This window comes from Aythya ferina (assembly GCF_964211825.1).
Source record: "Aythya ferina genome assembly, chromosome: 5".
Classification (NCBI taxonomy): Eukaryota; Metazoa; Chordata; class Aves; order Anseriformes; family Anatidae; genus Aythya; species Aythya ferina.
In genome coordinates this window covers 41,725,925-41,747,721 of record NC_140301.1, presented here as the reverse complement: position 1 = coordinate 41,747,721, position 21,797 = coordinate 41,725,925, and the positions used below count along the sequence as shown (strand labels likewise).

General features: G+C 35.6%; 1 protein-coding gene and 1 long non-coding RNA gene across 17 annotated transcripts in view; both read right to left on the bottom strand.

The window, feature by feature from the left end:
- The window catches only part of RALGAPA1 (Ral GTPase activating protein catalytic subunit alpha 1), a 128,103-nt gene that overhangs the window by 9,653 nt on the left and 96,653 nt on the right, over positions 1-21,797 (bottom strand). For all 16 annotated transcript variants that reach the window (XM_084522417.1, XM_084522426.1, XM_084522429.1 and 13 more), the window contains 2 exons: positions 21,615-21,742; positions 552-676 (listed from right to left, as the gene is read on the bottom strand). In XM_084522417.1, coding sequence (XP_084378543.1) covers positions 552-676; positions 21,615-21,742 — 253 coding nt within the window. The remainder of the gene's footprint in view (positions 1-551; positions 677-21,614; positions 21,743-21,797) is intronic.
- Positions 989-7,649, bottom strand: LOC311438249. Its single transcript, XR_014694027.1, has 3 exons — positions 6,570-7,649; positions 4,950-6,160; positions 989-2,408 (listed from the first exon to the last, which is right to left on the bottom strand). It is a non-coding gene; the product is annotated as an uncharacterized lncRNA (long non-coding RNA).

Sequence of the window (21,797 nt, the reverse complement as noted above, 5' to 3'; positions counted from 1 at the left end):
AGTTACTCATTTTCTTACCGATTTTCTTATTAGTAACTGAAAATGCAGTATCCTCTTATAAACCACGTATTTTAGCGGAAAGTAAAAATCACCTTAAAAACAACTTTGCAACTAACAACCTGGAAACGAAAGTGGTGATTGCAAGGCTCTCAGGCTTCTAGTTTCAAACTTTACATTCTAAAAATGAGAGCTTAAAACTTTCTTATACGAAAAGCGTGCTTACATTAAAGAATTTATCTGTTTGGACTACCCAACATAAAGAAGTACCAGCACTTTCAGATTTTATACAGGAGAATGCAATAAAATTCATTGCTTGCTATGTTCCGGTAGCTTGCCAAATCTTAATGCCAGACATTGGCCCATGATGCCAGACAACAGAATAAGGAATTAAAGGCAACTTTGCCCAAGTTCTCAAAATAGGTGCATACAGTCTTTCAGATTAATGGTAACTCTTAATGATATGTAAATGTTTGAATTTTTATTCTTTATAAGTAAGGATACTGCATTTCAAGTAAGACTGTATAAAAACAGTTCTTGACTGTACTGCTTACCTGTGTCCGAGGGCAAATGGTGGTAAGGTGCTGGACAGAAAACCTGCGCAGCAAAATCCTCAAAAGTTGTAGGTTCTAGATGATGCTGAACAATTGTTTGCAGGTAGCGTGCTCTCTCCTCATAACTGGTTTAGCCAAGAATTAAGGAACAATTTACATCATGTACTGTAACTGCTAAATACCAATGCCAAGTAATTCAGAGTTCCTATTTTTGTTAAACACATATTGTGTATTTCAGTGACAGTACACACTTAATTTAACTCTACATAATTCTGAGATTATCTGATGCACTGTAGTGCTATGAACTGTACAGCACACAAGGTCAATGTGAACCATTATGGTTAAACCATCTCTTTTTCAAGTCTCATACAATACCTTCTGAAAATCTTTTCCAACAGCAATGTAAATATTCTCTTTAAAGTAACCGATTTGGCTGCAGTTTGGTTACAATTAAATACAAAAATCTCACAATTCTTAAGAGAATAGCATGAAAAGTAACAGATGAACATTAACAAAATCATTTATTTTGCACTTTTCAATAACAAACTCCTTCCATAATCCCTAAACACACACGCAGTTAAGATAAGTACATAGCTAAATTTGAGTATTGGGAAAAACACCTCATCCATTACGCCATTAAAACAAGCAAGAATATTTGTAAAGAACCTGCAGGACCCTTAAATACTGGCTAACAGGTTGTCGGCAGGGCACTGACAGCAAAATACTGTACTTCTTCCTTTTCACTGCATTCTCCTTCTCTGATATTATTGACAAGAGACCAGTATCTTGAAGTGTTGCTGCTTTTGAAGAACCCTCTCCAGGCTGCTTGTTCCAGCAGGCCTGATTGTGCTGTTAGCACAGAGTGAGCGAGAAAAAGAGAGAATATTTCTGCTGTTCATGAAAGCAACTATGGAAATGGCTGTCAAAATGTAGAGCAGCAGGCAGCAACATACAATTATCAAGAAAAACTCCCATGCTGACTTCATGTCGTATAGTTCCTGAACTGAGAAATCAGTTAACCTTTTCTCTCACAACTTTCCAGGTCCTCTGGCAGGACTCAATACTTTGAATGAGGGAGACCTTCTCAACTTTTCTTACGTAACCATAAAATGATCAGGATTTTTTCCTGGCATTTATGCTTGTGCACATTTTGTTTTCATATTTTATTTGTAGACAGTAAGATCAATTTCCTATTTTTTTTTTCCTAGAAAAACAAAAACACAAAACAAAACCCCCAAAACAGAAAAAACAAACCAAACCAAACCAGCATGCTGTGGAGAAATGCATTCAGGATCAGTTCAGGAAGGCTGGAAGTTCTGACTTCAGGTTTGCTGCTCTTTTTTGGGGTGTGGGAGGGGAATCAGTATCTTGCGTCCTGCACACATCTTTTTAGCAATTGAAACATGAGAACTGCATAAGTGACAATTTTTTTTTTAATTTATTTTTTTAATACCAAGTGCTAACATTTTAAACAACTAACTGTATTGTTTTCAGTTATGATGATCAGTACAATTCTCAGCCTTAAATTACAGCTGGAAACAACAGCCTTCATCTTAGCTATTAAAACTATACCTCAACTGTTACAGAACTTTACCTATGAAACCTTCCTGTCCTTGTTTTCTGTACAATATTTACAATAGATATTTCAGTACATCTAAATATGAAGGAATGTAAAGAGAACATATTATCTGAAAAAAACCTTTATAGCGAATAACATCATCTTTGTTGTATTTCCTGAGACCATGACTTGCTTACATAGTGAAACTGTGAAACAATTGTCCCTCCAAAATTTGTGTTGCAAATTCCTTCCGGATCCTCAGAGACCTGAAAACCAGCAGAATTCTCAATCTGGAGAAGCTATAACAGAAGCACGGGGACAAGAGAAAATATAAAAAAATCTCCCATTGTAGAGGTTCTTAGGTTGGGGGATAAACACAGTATTGAGCCTTAAGAGAGGAGAGTAATATAGCACAGTTTTTAAGAGGCTATGTATAAGTGGTAGAGGATGAAACTGATGGTTGAAGTCTAAATAATACTACGTATCTCACAACTTGTTGAAAAGCACTTTTTTCATTGGGGGAGATTCACAGCTGCTGAATTTTCTGCAGTTAATAGAGTCCTTTGATTCACAGCAGTGCCCCTTGCACAAAAAATACTGGCCTTTGTGTATTACCAGAAACTAATTTTCTATTTGGCTGAAAAGGGAAAAATGGGGTTATTGCTTCTCCCTCCTACAGAGCTTTTCATTATGCCTGATGCACTCAACTTCTAAGCTCTTCTGAGAAAAAAAAATAACTGAAGAGGCAAGAGGTAGAAAAATGAGCTTGTTAGCACATTAGAAGTGAAGTATCTTGGTGGGCCCTAGAAATTCCCAGTGGTGTGTTAACTTATCACTCTATGCATGCTGGCACTGATAGTCTCCCAATTGATCACTCTCTTTTCGCACCAAAGGTGCTGCCAGGAAGCAAAGGCTGAAGGCCCACAGGAGAACAGGCTGCTATCAAAACAAGCTGTTTTTAAAAGTCTGCTTGAATGGGTAAAATGTTTCTTGAAAAAGTAGGGTGGAGACACCTACCTGCTTTTAAAATGTTCTACTTTCAGAGGTCTCTAAAGGAAACCTTTTAGTTTATCCTATTACATCCAAAGCTTATACACAAATAAGGCAGAAATGAAGGAAAGTTACCACTTTGAATGTGACAAGGACTTTCCCATTCTCCAATCTGTGTGCCTATCTCCTAACCAAATAGAGAAGTCTTGACACAGATGCTGACTGAGGAGGATAATGATGTTTTTGTTACACAATGGAGAGGACATGCTTATATCAGTTCTACAAGACAAATTCAAATGCACGCTTAGCACACCTGGAGAAAAGTAATTCAGCTAGCCAGGTTACTTCGCGTTTTAGCAATCCACAAAACCATCTGCACCGGGTTAATAACAGAACCCCGCTTAAAAAGGAACACAAATCTGAGGCGAAAGCCAAGTCCAAGGCTTGCAGCATTCTGCACTAAGAAAGGACACAGTCTCCTCAGAAGAACAGCTCTTCTGTTAGAAACTGAGTAGCTGAGATTTGGCTACTTATATCTTCTATTCACTCAGACTTTAGGAACATTCTAGTATTTTAAACTCCAAATTGTCACGCTTTTGTGGCTGAGATAATCTAGTTCCACACTGCACTTGAATGCAACTATCTGCAAGAGTGACCATAATCCCATGGTAGTTAATTTCTACATTACTTCTAATAGGCTGGACATTTATTTCTTTAAAATGCTGCTCTCTAGGGAAGAGTTATTAGCACCTATAAATTGAGTGGCACACACAAACTCAATGGCTAGTAATAATAGGGCAATGCAAGCAGTATTCTTACTGTGAGTGGATGTTGCCACTGGCATCAGCAATTAAGATGGAATGGGAAGGATGTACAGACAAACCAATGGGGAAAGAATCTGGCACAGAGAGTGACTAAATGCATAAACTAACAATGCTGTGAGCTTTCTGCTTCCAAAGAAAATGCTAACCAGAACAAAAGACAACAGATAAAAAGGTAAGATACCCATTATTTGTACAGGCACCCACCCAAATCTGTTGGCTAAAAACTTGCTGATGTATAATCCACAAAAAGCAAAACAACAAAATAAAAATCCAAAGATTTGAAGAAATGACTTCGTTATACTTTTCCAGAAGTTACTGTTATGAAAAATATGATCAATACAGTAGAAAAATCAGAAATTGTACCTTTACAGGTCATTCAGGATGTAGTCACTGCAATTAAAATTTCATTTGCATTACAATCCATTTTACTCATTCTCCAAATCTGCAATTATTTCTAATGATACTGAAAATACTGTACTTTCCATTACTACAGACATGAGATCTTTTTTAGACCTGTTGATTCACATTTGGGAGCAAGCACCAAAATTCTGGCTGTCAGATCACCCACCTATTTGCGCTTAATCTGCCTGATAAACAACAGTTCACGTAATAGCTCTTCATCAGCATTGAGTGTATTACTTTTTTAAACAAAACAAAACTAAACAAAACAAAACAACAACAACAAAAACTTAAGGTCTCATTAAATTCCTATGGCAGCATACAACTAGATCTTCAGATTCTTTCTGCATAACCTAAGCTAGAACTTTTTCTAGCCACCTACGTGAACAATTTGTCTAGGGTCCTACCTCACATCTCAGTTGCTGCCCTATGCTTTTTTTCCCCTCAATAAATGAATTTTTATCTACCCAGAACAGCTTACGGCCCACGTTCTGAACATCCCACTTAGATGAGGCAGTCTCTTCAAATACCACCATGAATCTGCCATTCGCTACTGCAAACACAAGTTACTTATTTTAACTTTACAGTTGATACCTATTTGGTCCATTTGATCAAAACTACTCTTACCTGCTGTTAACACAACCATTCTCACTCACATGGCATTTTCAGACAGGCACTTCTGTACTTTCTTCCTTTGCCTAGCACCAGGTCTCCATAAATGTCCACAAAACAACCACCCTTTAATCCTCCTCCCTTTGCTATTACATTTATCTAAAAAGAAACAAAGAAAACATCTTGGAAGATTTATATCATCTGTTGGTGTGTAGATCATGCAACTACTCATGCTGATTACTGCTATTTCATATTTCCCTGTATTTTGTATCTGCCTTCATTTATTGTCTTCATTTTTATATTTAGCTTTTTGACTTCAAACAACAAACATTTATCTTGTCTATATACTATAAAGAGACTCTGGTCTATAGGAAGGGAATATATCATAGAATCATAGAATATTCTAAGTTGGAAGGGACCCATAAGGATCATCAAGTCCAACTTCTGGCACCGCACAGGTATGTGCCACAATAAAACAAGTGAAATATTTCTCTGTGCTTTTTCATCCATCATCTTTTTCCTTCATATCCAAAACAATTCCTTCAAAGATCCACTTGTTTTTATCCATGAATTTGTCATCTTTCCATTTGATGAGGAAATCTATTTGCTAATTACCCACATCTCTCAATTTGTCTTCAATTTTTCTTTCTTGCAATTTGAACCATGCAAGCTCCATAAGATCCTGTATTGCCCAGCCTCTTCTACTGTCTTCATCTTTAAAGTCCTTACGTTGTCCATCTCCTCATAATCATTTCTGTAGAGTTACTGTCTCATTCTAAATATTGGTTTTCTTCCCATTCTTATTTACACCTGTCTAACAACAGGAAAAACTCTGCCTGTAAGCTTTAGAATTAAATAATATGTTTTGCAAATAACCTATTCAGTATTCATCAGTTAAAGAAAACTGACTGGTATGTTATCATCATCCAGGGAATAACAATCTCAAAATTTCATTAACCTGACTCTGAAAAAAAAATGAAGAAAAAAAAAAAAAAGCAGTTTCAACATGGATTAATATTTCCATGACTTTAATCAAGAATGTGGCACTTCACAATTCTGTAACCTACGTGATAGACTCATTAAAGGGCTGGAGAAGAAATTCTAGTGTCTGCTCCCAAGACCATCTGATAACAAAGGCTTCCTGAGCAGTGACTGGAATCCAGGGACTCTCCTCTCCCAGGGAAGTACCATAACTACTGGTCTCTACAGATGAACATGGACTTTCCCTGTGATGCAGAGTATATTTTATGGAACGAAGAACAATTTCAGCTATGAACTGAGCATGCCATATTACAAAAAGTCCTCAGTCCCAATGGCCAGAGCAACACCCTTGCAAGAGGCAGTAGATGTGGCCTCAGCATTGGAAACCATTCTCATTTCCTGGATGATTGATGCAACTGAGTTGCCTCCTGTTGTTTTCGTGTGGGCTCTAATCCAGCGAGCACACTTCCAAAACTCCTAGCACTGCTGCCTTACAGACAAGAAGAGTAAAGAAATGCGTTCCTACTTAAGGGATAAAGAGAGGTATGAACTGGGTGTGTGGCTATTCAGGAGATAGAATGGACTTAGGCAGCTCTAGCGTGTGCTGATGTGGATAGGTTTCCAGGGCAGGGTAGCAACAGAAGCTGCAGATACCTGTGGACATCAGAGGCATCCAACACCGGGCATTCGCTGTGTGGAGATTCTTAGCACCTACATTTTAGGCTCAGGCACCTCAAAGGGCATTCAGTAGGAACTTGGGTTAGACTGACTTGGTCAGTAGTTATATGCTGAAATACTCTCGAGACTGTGAAAAAAAATACAGAAAATGTTTTATCACAATGGATTTCCTAAGCTGTATCTGGGGGGAAAGATTATGCTGGGGAACATATTCAAAGACAGAAAAATTAAAAAGGGCTGAAGGCACAGTTTATTAATATGTTTAAATAGTTATGGAAGGATTTATAATGCTTGAAAAATCTCTTTAAAAGGTGAGTACGTCAGTTGTTCCAAAGAATTTGAAACAACTGCATTTGTGAAGTACCTAAAGTCACCAATGGCAGAAAATCTGTAATTTCCCAGCAGTCTGAAGAAAGTATTTACCATTTCAGATAAAACAATAAAAAGTCATGCCACAGCTTCCAGTTTAATAGATGACTACAAGATCATTTCTGGATAATTTAAAATGCATCAAGGTCACTATAGTTCAGGAAATACCCTACAACTATGAAGTTCCAAACCGCAGGCCCAAAGGTGCTACAGCCACTTCTAGACTCTCACTGATGGGCTGGTAAAGTAGACTGAAAGCACAAGTGGTGTTTTTTTTTTTTTTTTTTTTTTTAAATAATTCTGAATTTTAACATAAATGTTGACTGTCATTTCCAAAGACCCATGAAATAGAGTAAAAATGTTGGCTTTTTTTTTTTCTTTTTACATCACTGTCTGTATCATTTACACAAACTGAACAAAAATCAAAATATCAAATACCTTCATGAAAGTTTTTGTCATAAATCACTTGTGCTGCTTATATGTATGTGCACACCTGTGTAGGTTCACAATGTAACTGCATATTGGCATATGTGATCACAATACTGATAGTATGTAGCATCTGAGAGTCTTTGATTCCAATGCTAGGAAAAAGAGATTTTTTTTGATGATTGCTTAGAAATAGCTCTTTGAAAAAAGCCAGAGAATGCATTTCTAAATAGGAAGACGGACCTTTTCAGGTTAAATTACAAACTATTGTCAGAAATACATGTACAGCAGCATCTCTGGCAGTTCCAACTGTTAGCAAAATCATCTAAGAAGTCAATATATATTGATATGATTGCGGAGAGTATGACTTTGTCAGCCAGGCATTTGGAAAATAATTTAGACAAGCAGAAGCCAAAGTACTGCTTCCATCCTTAACTGGAAAATGAAAACTCTCCACCCAGAGTTACTTGCTTGTAGGGTCAATGGACACCTGTTTTTTTTTTTCTTTTTGATTGCATGTACACTATTTATATGAAGGAGATCAACAATATTTTAACAAAAGCTACATAAGATGGCACCCTTTTGTTTACATTTGCCCCCTCATCAGATTTGGAAGCTCACTTCTTCTTTGCAAGGAAAAAACCTGTAGTATTGTCAACAGTCAAAAAATGCTCCCAGGGTATTAAAGACCAAAGGAAAAATAGAAATAGCAAGGCACAATAAATGGCAGATGTTGGTAGAATTTTTAAGTTTCTTGCTCCCTGGCCTGAAAAGGTGTGCAAAACCCACAGAATTAATTGCTACAATTTGAAATTGCTACAATTTTGAGGTACTTAGAACGAAGAAAATGTCTATTTTATTGGGCACATTCTTCCTAGTAAATTACAATTCCTGACACCAAAATGTGAAAAGAGGATTGCCTTCAGAAAAAGACAACAAGTACAGGTTAGGACCAAGGTTTTAGAGATGAAAGAAACAACTTAGCCATAGCAAAATTTGACTTTTAAAGGAAGACAGGACAAAACCCAGACATCATAGAAATTGAATTTTTTTTCTGGGAAATCTCACTTTGAAAGAAGAGATTGTGCAGTGGTTCTCGAACCAGCTGAACTCATACTGAGTCACAGCTATTTGTACTCTTTGTTTGCTCTTAGAATTAAGGATGTAAGTTGGGCTGCTATTGATCCAGTGTTGGAAGCCCTGCAACTAGCTACGTTTTGGATGTAGGTGGGTGATCAGTATCAACCGGCAACACTGAGAGGAATAGTTAAAGTTCTGTTTTATTCTGAAAATTGACTCTGTAGAAGTGGCATCATGGTGTTCCCTACTTATTGCATTTCAGTGATTTCCACATCTAGTTTGCACAGTATACAAATAAAGAGATTCTTTTTTCCAGCTACAACTTCTGTTAACTCAAGTCAACTAGAACTCTCAAAGTCGGCATGGACTCTTTTCTATTCCTTAAATACTGCCAATATTGAAAATTACATGTAAGTATTTTGCTCTGTGCAACTGTTTACACAGATATGCTGTAAATTACAGCAGCTTCTACATATACGAGTTTATCCTCAACACTGATGATTCATAAAGTAGAATTCAGTTTATGATTCCCATATCTGATGCAAGTTATTTAGGTTAAAGCAGGAAAAAAATTGCAATTGACACCTGCTTCACACAGGTGAAGGTGAATTATATACAACAATCTACTAGGTAGCATAGGTGTCTCATTACAAAAATCAAAATTACTATTAAAAGCAAGTAACAGACTATAGAATTTAAGCAGAGTACAATATCTAGCACCCGTAATGAAACTCTTTCAGAAAAAAATGTAACTGCCAAAGGGCTTTCTGAGGCAATTTCTAAGGTATAATTTCTTCGTGATGAAAAATAAGGAAATACGCAATAGATATATCCATACAAATTAATCCCATCATTCCAGATTTTGAAATTTGTTTTCAATGCATATACTTGCATAATTCCTTAAATGAACATAACAAAAAGTAGTAGTTATTTTTTACACTATTAAAAAGTTCAATATGTTTTTAATAAATTAAAGTTTTGAGGAAATTATAACAACACATTTTTGCCATTTCGAGGCTTTTTTTTCTTAATGAGTACTAATCTTACAGCTAAAGGAGATTAATTCTAGTGTATCTACCCTATAGTTAAATGACTAAAAATTTTGCCAGGCAAGTATAGGCTAGATAAAGTTGCAGCCACTAAGTGCTTCTGAGTCAATAATACTGCCTTCTGTCTAGTTTACTGCCACATTGCACATCGAAAAGCATTGACTTTATCTGAATTTATATGAGAACCTGCATTTTTACAGTGTAAACACTTTCAAAATTGGTAAATTATTGCAAGAAATGATAATTGATGCTTAAATTTTCATTGGAAAGCCCAGTACTGTCCTTCTAGGAACGTCCTTGGTATATCATTTATTTTTATGTTGTTCCATCAGACCTTACAGCTAACTAAATTCTTTAGTGGTTTATAACATCTTCTGTGAAGAAAAAGCTGTGATTCATCAGAGCAGACAAAGCTGGGCTTTAATCCATTCCTATAACCATATTGCCAAGTCTATATTGTTTACATTGCGTCTCAATTAAGAGACAGGCAGGACACCTGGTACTTCTTTATCTAAGTCCCACGGGCTGCCAGATGACTCAAAATCCATAACAGGTGCTAAGGCAGTGTGAGCGTAGCACCATTAACACAAGCTGGAATTGGATAAAATTTGGACTATGCTTAACCACTTAAAACACTCAATTATGAAACGAAAAATGTAACCACTTTGCACCAAGCGTCTTTAGAAAAGGCACTTACAAAGATATGTAGAATTAAAGTGCAAGTGCAATGGGCTTAACAGAAATCTTTAGGATAAATATTCTCCTGAAGCATATAAAAAACAGCTATAGAAAAAAAAAAGTTATAATTTTAAGACTACCATAGCAAAATATTATGAGATTACACTTAATAAATGGAATGGATTCTAATTCTCATCATTTGCTTATGCAACAAAAATGACACCACTGATGTTCAGATTTCTAGCCATTTTAAAGCTAAGGGGAAAAATTCTGAATTAACAGTATTTACTGAATTCTTCTACTCTGTATAACCTGGAATTTATTTTATTTTAAGGCCTTAGGCAAATGAAAGCATCCTACAGAAGCATTTAGTAAACAACAATGTTCAAGTGAGAAAACTAAAGGTAAAAGATATTGCCTAATACCCAGAAAGTCTCGTTGTGGATCTTTCTTTCATCACTTTTTCAGCTAACGTGACTGAACTAAGTAGTAAGCTTAGACACTGACAGAACACACCTCATGAGAGAAAAAATGAGTATCAGAAATTTTACAGTGGGCAATTACTTAAGACCTATCTGTATCTAAATGTGCAGTAATCAAATTAAGTTTCTATTTAATATTGTAATTATCAAGAACACAATATAGTGATTTTATTACCAGAGTAAGCAGTAACAAAGTACAGTAAACTCATTCAAGACAGTGTCATAGTATCTATGATAAGCAGCATATTGGCTTAAACTAATGCACTATATGCCTCTAGGGAATGACAGGCTCAGAGACTGGGTTTTAACATCAGAATCTATCCATTAATCTTGACTTAAATATAATCTACTCTGCGGTAAGAGGAAGAATGGGCATTCAATGAATTATCTGTTTGAAATATAGCAGGAGCAGATTAACACAAACATATAGAAGAAAGTCTCAGGCTCTCTACCATTTGTTGTGCACTTATTTTACGAAGCCTGAACCACATTTAACGTGAAAGACAGTAAGGTCAAATGACTAACAGTAAAGGAAGGAAGAATACCTCAAGACCGTAACAGATTACTCATTAAATTTACTGGTGGTGCTGCCAGAAGACTAATGACAGCATTTACAAATATCCCACTCGCCTATGTTTTAGTAACAGGCTAGAGAGGTGAAAGCAAAACAGCAACAGAACAGCGCTGCAGCCCTTATGCAGGCAGTATTTCCACTCCACCTTCCAGGGAGGATTTGTCTTACTAATGTCGCCCAGACAGGAATCAATGAAACTCTAAGGTGTGTTGTGTTAATTATTTTGCAGACCATTACAGCTACCCCTGCCTCATGACTTCCTTGGAACTGGGTTCCCTGAGGCAGCCAGAGCAGCTCCCAAACCTCCAACGTGGCAGTGGTATTGCAGGCAAGCAGCAGGAGAGGCAAAGATACAACCGGCCGAAGGGCTGAAGTTTATTAAGGATGCTGCACCAAACGTGCCAATGACAGGTGTTCAGCCATTTCAATCATCACTTCAGCCCACAAATAATGTAGAACAGTATAGGGCAGAGGGAAGTGCTGCCTCACAAAAATGCCAGGTTTGGGGAGAGGGGCTTATCCCCACTCTGATACTCAGCATTGTATCAGTTTAAAATCAAGAAATGAAGGTTGATGTGTGTAAAAACAGGGAAGCAAAACTGGCTCTTTGCTTCTAGTATTGTCTTGAATGCTGCAGAAGTTTAAATTTCTATCTTAAATACTATCTCTGATGATATAGATGTACTTACTGAGGAGAGAAACAGTTAAGAAAATGCCCTTCATAAAGACTTCACCAGAAACTGCAAAATTACAGATATAAAATTATATTAATATTAAATATAATCCAGTAAAGAATACATACATAGACAAATCAATTTGCAGTCCCACACTACATAGTAACAAAGATAACTTCTCATATGAGAAATTTTGTTGTTAATTCCAATCTGCATTTAAATGAACTTTAAACTACCTTTCCTTTTATACTTGAAGAGATTTTTTTTATTATTATTTTTTTTAATCTTTACCCTGGGTTGCTAGAGTACAGATACAAGATAAGCTAATTATAAGTCTCTTTGGATGGCACCAAAGTCTTCCATAATTTTCGGAACTAGAAGACAGGCATCTTTTATTCAAATGATGAAAACAAATATTTCCAGTTGCTCCCCTCTTCCTTTATTTTGAAGAGCAATTAGTAAAGCAGCCCCTTTTCTCCCTCCTCCCTAGTGCTGTCAAGCTGTTGAGAGCAGTTTGCAGCACTACAATGGTACTATTGTGAACAGGGTCTGGGCTTCCTTCCCACAGAGAGTTAAATGGGCAGTTCCTGCTGCCCATGATTGGTGTCCACTGAAACAATACTTAAGAGCCAGGTTTTATCAGTTCCACGCCAAAGAAGTGAAGCCAGGGAACCCAAGCCTTCATATCATGCTGAACCATATGCCAACCCGGCTGGCCCCAAAGGTTTATCACTAAGAATCAGGATCCATCGTGTCCCCTGTGAAATTTCACTTCACATACCTTCTGTGAAATGCATGGCTTTGCTGAAAACTGACCTTTTTCCACAATTGGCAAGAACAGATGGATGGTAACTATGGTTTGGCAAGCAGAAATTAAAAGATTTTCTAATAGCCTGCATTCTTCTATGTTTGGGAAGAGAAGCATTCAGAAGGAAACAGATATATCTATGACCCACAGATCTATTCAGGTGCAGTTAATCAGCAATTAAACTATTTTTTTTCTAATGTCTTGTCCAGAAACTATTTCGTGATTAATTTGATTGGCCAGGCTATGATTAGGACTCATGTTTCTCAGACCACCATATGGTAATTTCAATTACTGTAATACTAACTTTTAATCCTTGCTTTATGTTATTCAGTTTTTCTACTAAATATGTGGCACATACAAAATTAATTATATGCATACTCTCTTTTTTGGCTATAATTTTTAACTGAATATTGTTACATATTCCAGCTAGATATATTTGCATATTCACAGGTATTATATAAAACCCCTTTGTTCAATAACTGAAATACAGATTTGTAGGAGACTTGTAGGAGAACAAAGACAACCAATAGGCTTGTTTCTATTCTCTCTCTCTCTCTTTTTTTTTTTTTTTTGTTTGTATCATTTTTAATTCTTCTGTTGGTACTGGAAAGTAGTCTTGATTACCATATGTAGAATGATGCAGAAACAGTTTGTCATTATCATCTGAAAGCATCTCTCTCATCTCACAAACACTAGTGTTTGTCAGTTTTGCTTGTTGCAAATAATATCCCACATTTCCCACTAATTTATGTAACACAATCAATACATATCAATGTTATATACTTAACTCTTCTTATAAATACAGCTTTTAGTGTTTAGCATACAAAACTTCCAAGTTATTTGCAAGTCATTTATCTGTTATTAGGAGTTTATGACCAGAAAACAATTAAATCACCAAACAACGCTCTCTTTTGCAGCATAAAGACAGGGCTTAAATAATTAAAACAACAACAACAACAAAAACCACCTTACTCTAAATCCTAGAAATGACAGGAAAAATTGTTTAATCTTCCTCTTTATTTACAGACTTCTGAGAATTATCAAAGAAATCTGTATGTATGAATTTTAACACCTTACAGGGGCAAGAGTCTTAACATTTTAACAATGGGCTTTTGTCATCCAAAATGTTTAATTAATTAATAAGGCTAAGTAGGTATTAACAAAAAACCTGTCATTTTGTGTTATGTACAGAGCAATCACTCTGCATATGATTGAACTGGTTTATAGTTTTCATTCCATTTTAAGGACTCTCAGCCTTCTTTCCTCTGCACATTTTTGTTTAAAAGAGGGATATACAGACCTTTAAAGCACATTTTTTTGATGAAAGAGTGATTGCTCTACTAATGTTCAACTTACAACATACCAAAAATTTCCTACCTTCAAAAGATGCGGTAACAAAGAGGAACTTCCCTCCCTCAAGCAATCTGTGCTGACAGATCCCAATTCAGAAGTTCTAGTAGGCTGATAAAGCACTTCACTGCTTTTCACAGTAGCCCACTGACATTCTTTTATTCTAAATCATAATGCCACCTGAATAAGCCTACCCAGATTTTATACAGAAATCAGTAGACTTCCCTTCAGAAGGGTAAAGTCAATAAATGAAAGAACGTAGATGTAGAAGAACGACTATTTTTTTTCTGAACAATACAAAAAGATTTGAGCCCCATCCCAAACCATCTACACCAACACATGTGGCATCCCTGTCTATGGCAGGGGGGTTGGAACTAAATGTACTTTAAGGTCCCTTCCAACCCAAGCCACTGTATGATTCTATGCACAGAACACTAAGGCCTTTATAAGTGTAATTATTAGAAGAAAATTTTATTACTAGGGTGAAACAGTTTTGCCTGATTTGATGTTTTGCTTTTTTACCACTTTCAGGAGAGTCTCATGCATTTCATTAGGGAAGAATAACTAATAAATAAAACTGTACTGTAATTCAAAACCAAATTATCATATCTGGTAATGACAACATTATTACCCTTAAATCCAAGTGTTTACACTATACCTCTTTAAGAGGTGCTCCTAACATCCTAGCTAAGATCTGCAGACAGACCATACAAAGAGCGAGAGACAGAAGAGCTGTTGGGGTAGAGAAGGCAGGTTCTGTGGGATTAGAAGCAGGGAAATTACTGAAGAAAATATGTTTACCTGAAGAGATACAAATCCAGAACTGCTGTTAAAGAAAAGCATTGCGTGTACGTTTCGCCAAAAAACCTCATGGACTATATACATGAAAATATATAACACTATAACACAGAAGCAGTGCTCTCAAGCTTTCCATTTCAAGTTCCTCCTAGTATTAAAAACACATTATTCAAAACAAAAGAAAAACAACAACAAAGAAAAGCAACTCAAATGATGTATATGTCTACATGAAAATGCAGGAAAAGCAGCAGCTTTGTATAACACACATCTGCATGTATTTCTCCAAGCAGTTATTTGAAGTGTCTATATGACAAACACTAAGGTGAGAGTTTAAAAACCTATCACAAATGTTGGTTCAATCATTTGTCTCTAGTGGCTAAAATCAAAGGCATTTAAAGTGATGCTTTGGAATTATTCATTGCAAAACAATCCTGTTCTTTCAACAGGTAACTAATAAATGATGGCTGAGAACAGGCTTGCACTACCCCTGAGGTCCAATTGTTACTCAGAACACTGCCTACTTTTGCTCCCTGGTGTTGCATTTTAACTCTAATTGCATGATCAAGCCAATAAATTGGACTCAGGGGACAAAAAAACACTACAAAAGTACCTACCCTGACAAAACCAGAGGTTGCAAGAAAATGCACTTCAAACAGAAGTGAGGCAAGACGAGACAAGCAAAGGAGAGGTATCAAAGCTTGAAAGACAGTCATTAATACTGACAGATTACTGTAATTCTGGCTGTCAAGGTGATCGATTTAAGCAGCATATGCCAATCAATACTTGCCTCATTTACTGAGCAACATTAGATATATAGTTAGGTGAGATGTCCCTAAGACAGGATTCAAACTATACTTAACGAACATAAATAGCACAATTTATGCTTTGGAATCTTCACTGCTTTTTCATTTGGCCTTTTATTTTAATGGGGCAAATTTCAGTGTGATTTTATTATCCATATAGAAGTTACTTGATATGGTTCTATTACGTTCCATTGCCATCATGTATACAATTCCTTTATGTAAGATATTTCGAAGTGCAGCAATTTTCAGTATAACATATTGAAGTGCTAATCTTGATTATGAATATTCATAAATGCAGCGGTTATTTAAGTACTGTTCATTTTGCTTTTTTCATTAGTGGTTTGCCATTCTGAGTACTTTAGCTATCCATGGTTTACAAGAAACCAAATCCTCCTGGTATTTCCTCTGGAATTTTTCTTACAACAGTCCCTTATTGTCCAAATATGCTTGTGACATCAAAGGAAAAAATACATTAACTAGATGTATTAGTTCAAGGAAGAAAAATCCATAAAGGTGATATAAAAAGCTATTACTGTCATTACATATCTATAACTAGTCACACACACACATGTATGTATGCATCTATATAGAGGCAGAACCTTTCTCTTATATTTAGGTCTTAACAATAGTGAGAGAAACTGTTACACTATTCCTTGAAATTGAAACAGATGAACAGTCTATTAAAACAATCTGATACTTATAAATGCCAGGGAAATCTTCACTTTTTTTTTTTTTTTTTTTTTTTTTTTTTTTTTACTATTGTAAGCAGGCATATAAGTAACTACATTATGAATTATTAAAAGAGTTGTCAGCAGAACTAGGATTAGGAAAGACTGAACATCATATTCTCTACCTTGTGATTCCTGCTTGAATTTGGAAAATAATTTCCATCACTAAACAGTAAAGTAGATTTTAGAAATAACTCTATTTCCTCATGGAAGGAACAGCAGGGGTCATATGATGAATTCATCTGTGACTCTTACTTGAGCTCACAACAGGTAAGGCTAAAATGGTATGACTCAGGATGGGATAAATATTCACTGAAATCTTGAAATTTTCAATTATTTGTTGTAAAGCATATAGAGTAATATCTAAAAAGTATATCAAGCATTATATTTATTATCTATTTCTTTTCACCTATGATGACAGAAGAAGCAATAACAGGTATTTTAAAAGCTTATTAAATGTCATATATCAAAACTGTATTGCCAGAAATACAGTGAAGTTTGCTGAGAGTCTTGGCACGTGGCATTTCAAAATAATTGTAAGAATGAACATATTAGGAGAGCAATTATAACAGCGTGTGTTATTTCTTTCACCAATACCAAAATTGATTAAGTGGTATTCTGAAAAATGAATTGATATATATTTAGGAAAGAGAAGGAATGCTCCTTAAGCACCTCTTATGCCTTTCCCATTTTAAACACATTTATCACTGGTGCAGTAAGATTGCATTCATTTTTTTCTTACACATGCTCATTCAAGTGATGCTAAGTAGGATGCTAAGTAGGATTCCTTGCTCTGTGTGCAGCTACCTATCAGGTAGCATCCTTTTTTTTTGGGGGGGAATATTAGATAAGAAATAAAGTATTATGGTGTCTGAAGCGCGGACAATTTGAAGTGCAAAGAATTTGCAATAATTGATAATGCTCCAAAAATTGTGCAAATATCTAGAAAGTAATACAGTAGTGTTTCACAATATACTCTCACAAGGTTTTAGTTTTTTTTTTCTTGGCTTGTTGCATACTATAAATAATTTTAACAACTTGGATCATTGGACAAGCCTACTATACCAAGTAAGGAGTGTTATCTTTGTGTACCTTTTGGCATCTGACTAACACCTGTCGTTTATTCAGGAAGTTCAAGTAAACTTCTGTATGAAACCATTCTTTCTATTGCTCAAAATACTTCATTTTGATCGATTTCCTAGACACAGTAGTTTCTGAATTCAGAATGTAACAAAGCGCTTGCTCAGATATTGAAGCCATTAGTAAAGCCATTCCTACCAGGACTTTCCATACAATTCAGTAAATAAAAAATATTCAATGACCCTCTAAATAGCAGCCTGCTTATTCTACATCATAGTGAAAACAATTGTTCTCACCATTCAGTACCATTATTACACCTGCAGTCTTGCTAGACTCTGCTGCGAGTCTTACTAGCTTTCCTAGCATACATGCAGCTGAACTGTGTTCAGGAGATACATGTGTACAAAGGCAAATGGAATGACAAGTAACACATATATGAGGTAGAGAAAGGGGTACTGCTGCTTTGGTAGTGAGACAACAATAGTATTTTGAGTGTCATCTGCTACTGCATGCATATATGCCGCCTATTGGTGAAGGGGTACTGTTACATGAAAGCAAGACAACTGACAGTGAGGAGCTCCAGAATCCTTCAAGGGGAAACTAAAGCAAATTCCACAAGTCAACATAGTAATGCCATCTAAAATGGCTATTTTCTCTTCAAGAAGCTACAGCAATGAAAACGGCAAGCATCAAATAAAAGCATGATACCTGCTGATACCTGATGTCTGCTGATAAATACGGTACATTTTTAATCTTAAAATACTACAATACTGAAACATTATTTTAGTATTCCAAGCAAAGAATGCAAACAAAGCAGATGAAAGTTTTAACAATCATTAACAAAATCAAATCTTCAGTGTTTTGCTATCCAAGTTTGCTATCAGGAGTGTCAAAATAACATCAGAAAGAGGGAGGTGAATGACAGAGTATTTCAACCTCAGAAAGATACTTCAGACCATACAATACATTCTCAAAGTCGAAGCAGATTATAAAAGGGAGATGAGCAGAATTTCCTGTATCCATGCAACCATTATTATACTATTCACATGTACTACTCATTGCCACATCATGATTAACAGGCTAGCTCAATAAGGAAAAAGTTGCAATCAGGTTACATGAAGAGGACTGAATATCCCTGCTGATTACAAATGACAGCTGATTTTTTCAGTCAGGTCTGCATTTAGAAAAAGCACTAACTCAGGATGGATAAACCCTCTCCTTGGAAAGAAGAGGGCCAAACTCAGTGCCACTTTCTTCATGTTGCCATATGCTTTCAAATCAGCACACACCTAGTTTAATCAAGAGTTTACCATGACCCATTTTAACCACAAAGACCTGCAACACAACACTGTAAATATTCCTCAAATATACAAAAGCACAGACCTGCATATCATCAACTCCCATGCAGACTGAAAAAATGTCCACCAAGTATTCCACAGCACCGTGAAATGCTGTGCCTTGCAGGCACAGAGCCATCTGATACTGGCTTTCTAATTACCTATTTTGTTGGTCTACTACATTAGTAAAAGGAGAGCAAATACAGAAGAGTATGGCTTGAAATTTGTTCTTTATGTATTCAACAGAAGTCTTCAGTATTCCTATTTTCTCCTATTTCCTCAAGATCCACATTAAACTATATTTCCACTTAACCATCATCAAAGTTCCTAAAAAATGATCACTGCTCAAATGTATTAAAATATACTCAATAGATAAATAAAAACTAATTTCAAGCAGATCAGTTGAGAAGTCTTCCTCAATTATGGTCCTGGACATGTGGGAGGCCTTGATTATCAGCTTCAGTTTTCTGAAGAATTGCTGCTTTTGGTGCACCTTCTGAAAAACAGCTTTTCTGTTCCTTTTTTTCTGTTTCTTGTCTTCAGAGGTATTGTTTTCATTACTCTGTGCCCTCTCCTTATTTGCTCAAAAAGTCCTGTCTTCCACAATACACATTAAGTCTAGAGAGGTCTCCAGAAATGCTATTTAACCACAGACCATAAAATACTTCTGTCCCTGCCTCCTTCATTCCACAACAAACTTAAAAGCTAGTAGAGAAAGGCTTTTGTCACAGCTAAAATATGCCAGAGGAAAAGAGTGGGAGACACTAAAGACAATCCTCAACATCTTCAATTTCTTTCTACTGCAGCAACATTAACTGGATTCAATTTTCAAATATTCTTCAAATATTTTTAGACTATGTCCATGTTACAACAAACTCCTACCAGTCTTTGCTGTTCTTATCTAAGGGACATTCTTTCTCAACCTCAAATCTGATGATGGGTTGAACACCAAGAGCAAGGACATGACTTTTTAATTGAGAGTTTTTTTTTTTTTTTTTTTTTTTAAACACAGAGAACTTGGCCAAGCTTTGGAATGTATTTTATTTTATTTTTCTTTTCCCTACTGATGCAATTGACCCCACCATAGCCTAACTCAGGCCAGGGAAATTAGATGTTTTTACTACTCTCTCTCCAAGCAAACAGCTTTTAAAGAAGTCCTCATGCCCCCATTTTAGTTTCTGAAGTACTATACAAAGCAATGAGCATAAGATACTCTAAGTCAGGTGGAAAAAGAATTCCACTGGCTACTTAATAGAGCCTTTAAAATCAATGCTCAATCAACTGATGTTTCATAAGCTTACCAAGTGATGACATAAAACCTACCAACCAATACTATCAAATATTAAATATACGTAATGCTTTTTGTAGTTATTATGATGGAGACATATCAACATTTTAATGTAAACAACATTATTTCATCAATGACGTGGAGGGAATTGATGCATAGAGAAAGTACAGTTTAGAGAACTGAACTTTAAATGAATATACAATAAACAGCTCTTAGGACCTGCCCAATTCCAAGAGATCGAACTGGCAAGCTCTAACTGAGGAACTTATTACAACTTCCATATTCTATAAAGAAGCAAATCACAAGTTTGTGTTTTTTTTCCTACTAAAAGTTTGCTATTTCAAAGTAAATTGTTTTCCAATTGCTCATCACTATACATCAATATAATGCAATAAGCCATCACTTTTCATGGTATAATGATGATAATACATTTTAAATACTTTGATTAAGCCACTTGAGTAATGACAAAAAGATCGGACCTTTCTGAACATAAAAATACAATGAATCAACGTCATGTACAGAAATGGCACCAACGTCATTTAATGTGATCACATCAAATACCATCCATCACTCATCTGTAAATCCACTTCATCATATTTAAAGTGAGAACAAACATGAGTATTAACAGTCAGCCTTAAAAGAATGGAGTATTCTAGTAGCAATCTATCACACAACAAATACAAATATCTACAGCTTGGGTGGGAATTAAGTACAGAATTTCTTTTGGATCAAAATTTAAACTTACCTTCGAATTTATGAAACCAAGAAACAGTATGTTCTTGTTGATTTAAATAACATGTACATAACAGAATAGAACTTGATCTTAAGAAGGAGACACCTAAGCGATTGACTTACCTTATGTTTCTTAATTTCTGGTTCGTATTCTCTCAAGAGCAGCCCTTTCAAAATACCACAATTCAGTTCCAACAAAAAAATTAGATAGTTTTCTGACATGTTTACAAAGGCACTAACTTCTTTTTGACAAAAAAAAAATGCATTCTGAGCTGAACAACAACATTTATAGGACAAAAAAAAGTAACTAATTTGAAGGAAAACAGTATTGGCATCCTTCTAGGATGCTAGGTTGTCTTCTGGAAAATAAAACTAAGACATACTAATACTGGAAAAATACTTTATATTTAAGAAAAAGAAAGATTAGTAACTCCATGACATGGATGTTTTAGAAAGTCTACCCACAAAATGGTCATTAAAATAATTACTTAAGACAATGTGGTAAGAATTTATTCCATGTTATAAAATACTAGAAGAACAACTTCTTAGTGCTGAATCTATTCTTTGCTTAATTAAAAATGGTCTTTATCTGAATGGTGTCCTATGGGTTTAAGTTTCCTAAAGGCAATGACACCATAATACATTGAAACTATTTTCACTAAATTAATCTGACAAAAATAAAATATGACAGAAAACACGAAAATCATATTTGTAGAGCTGCAAGGGAATGTATACGCCTTGGGAACCACATGAGTGAAAGGATACAAGTTTTGGTATAATGGGATTAATGATTTCAATGCACGGCTTGCATTTATAGCTGTTGCGCGAACCATAATGGGAAGAATTTTTCCATTCACAATAGCACCATCAAAGAGTGGACCAAAAAATGGAACCTGAATAAAAAATTAAGAAATCCAGCATAAAGCAAGATCTAAGCTATAACAATTA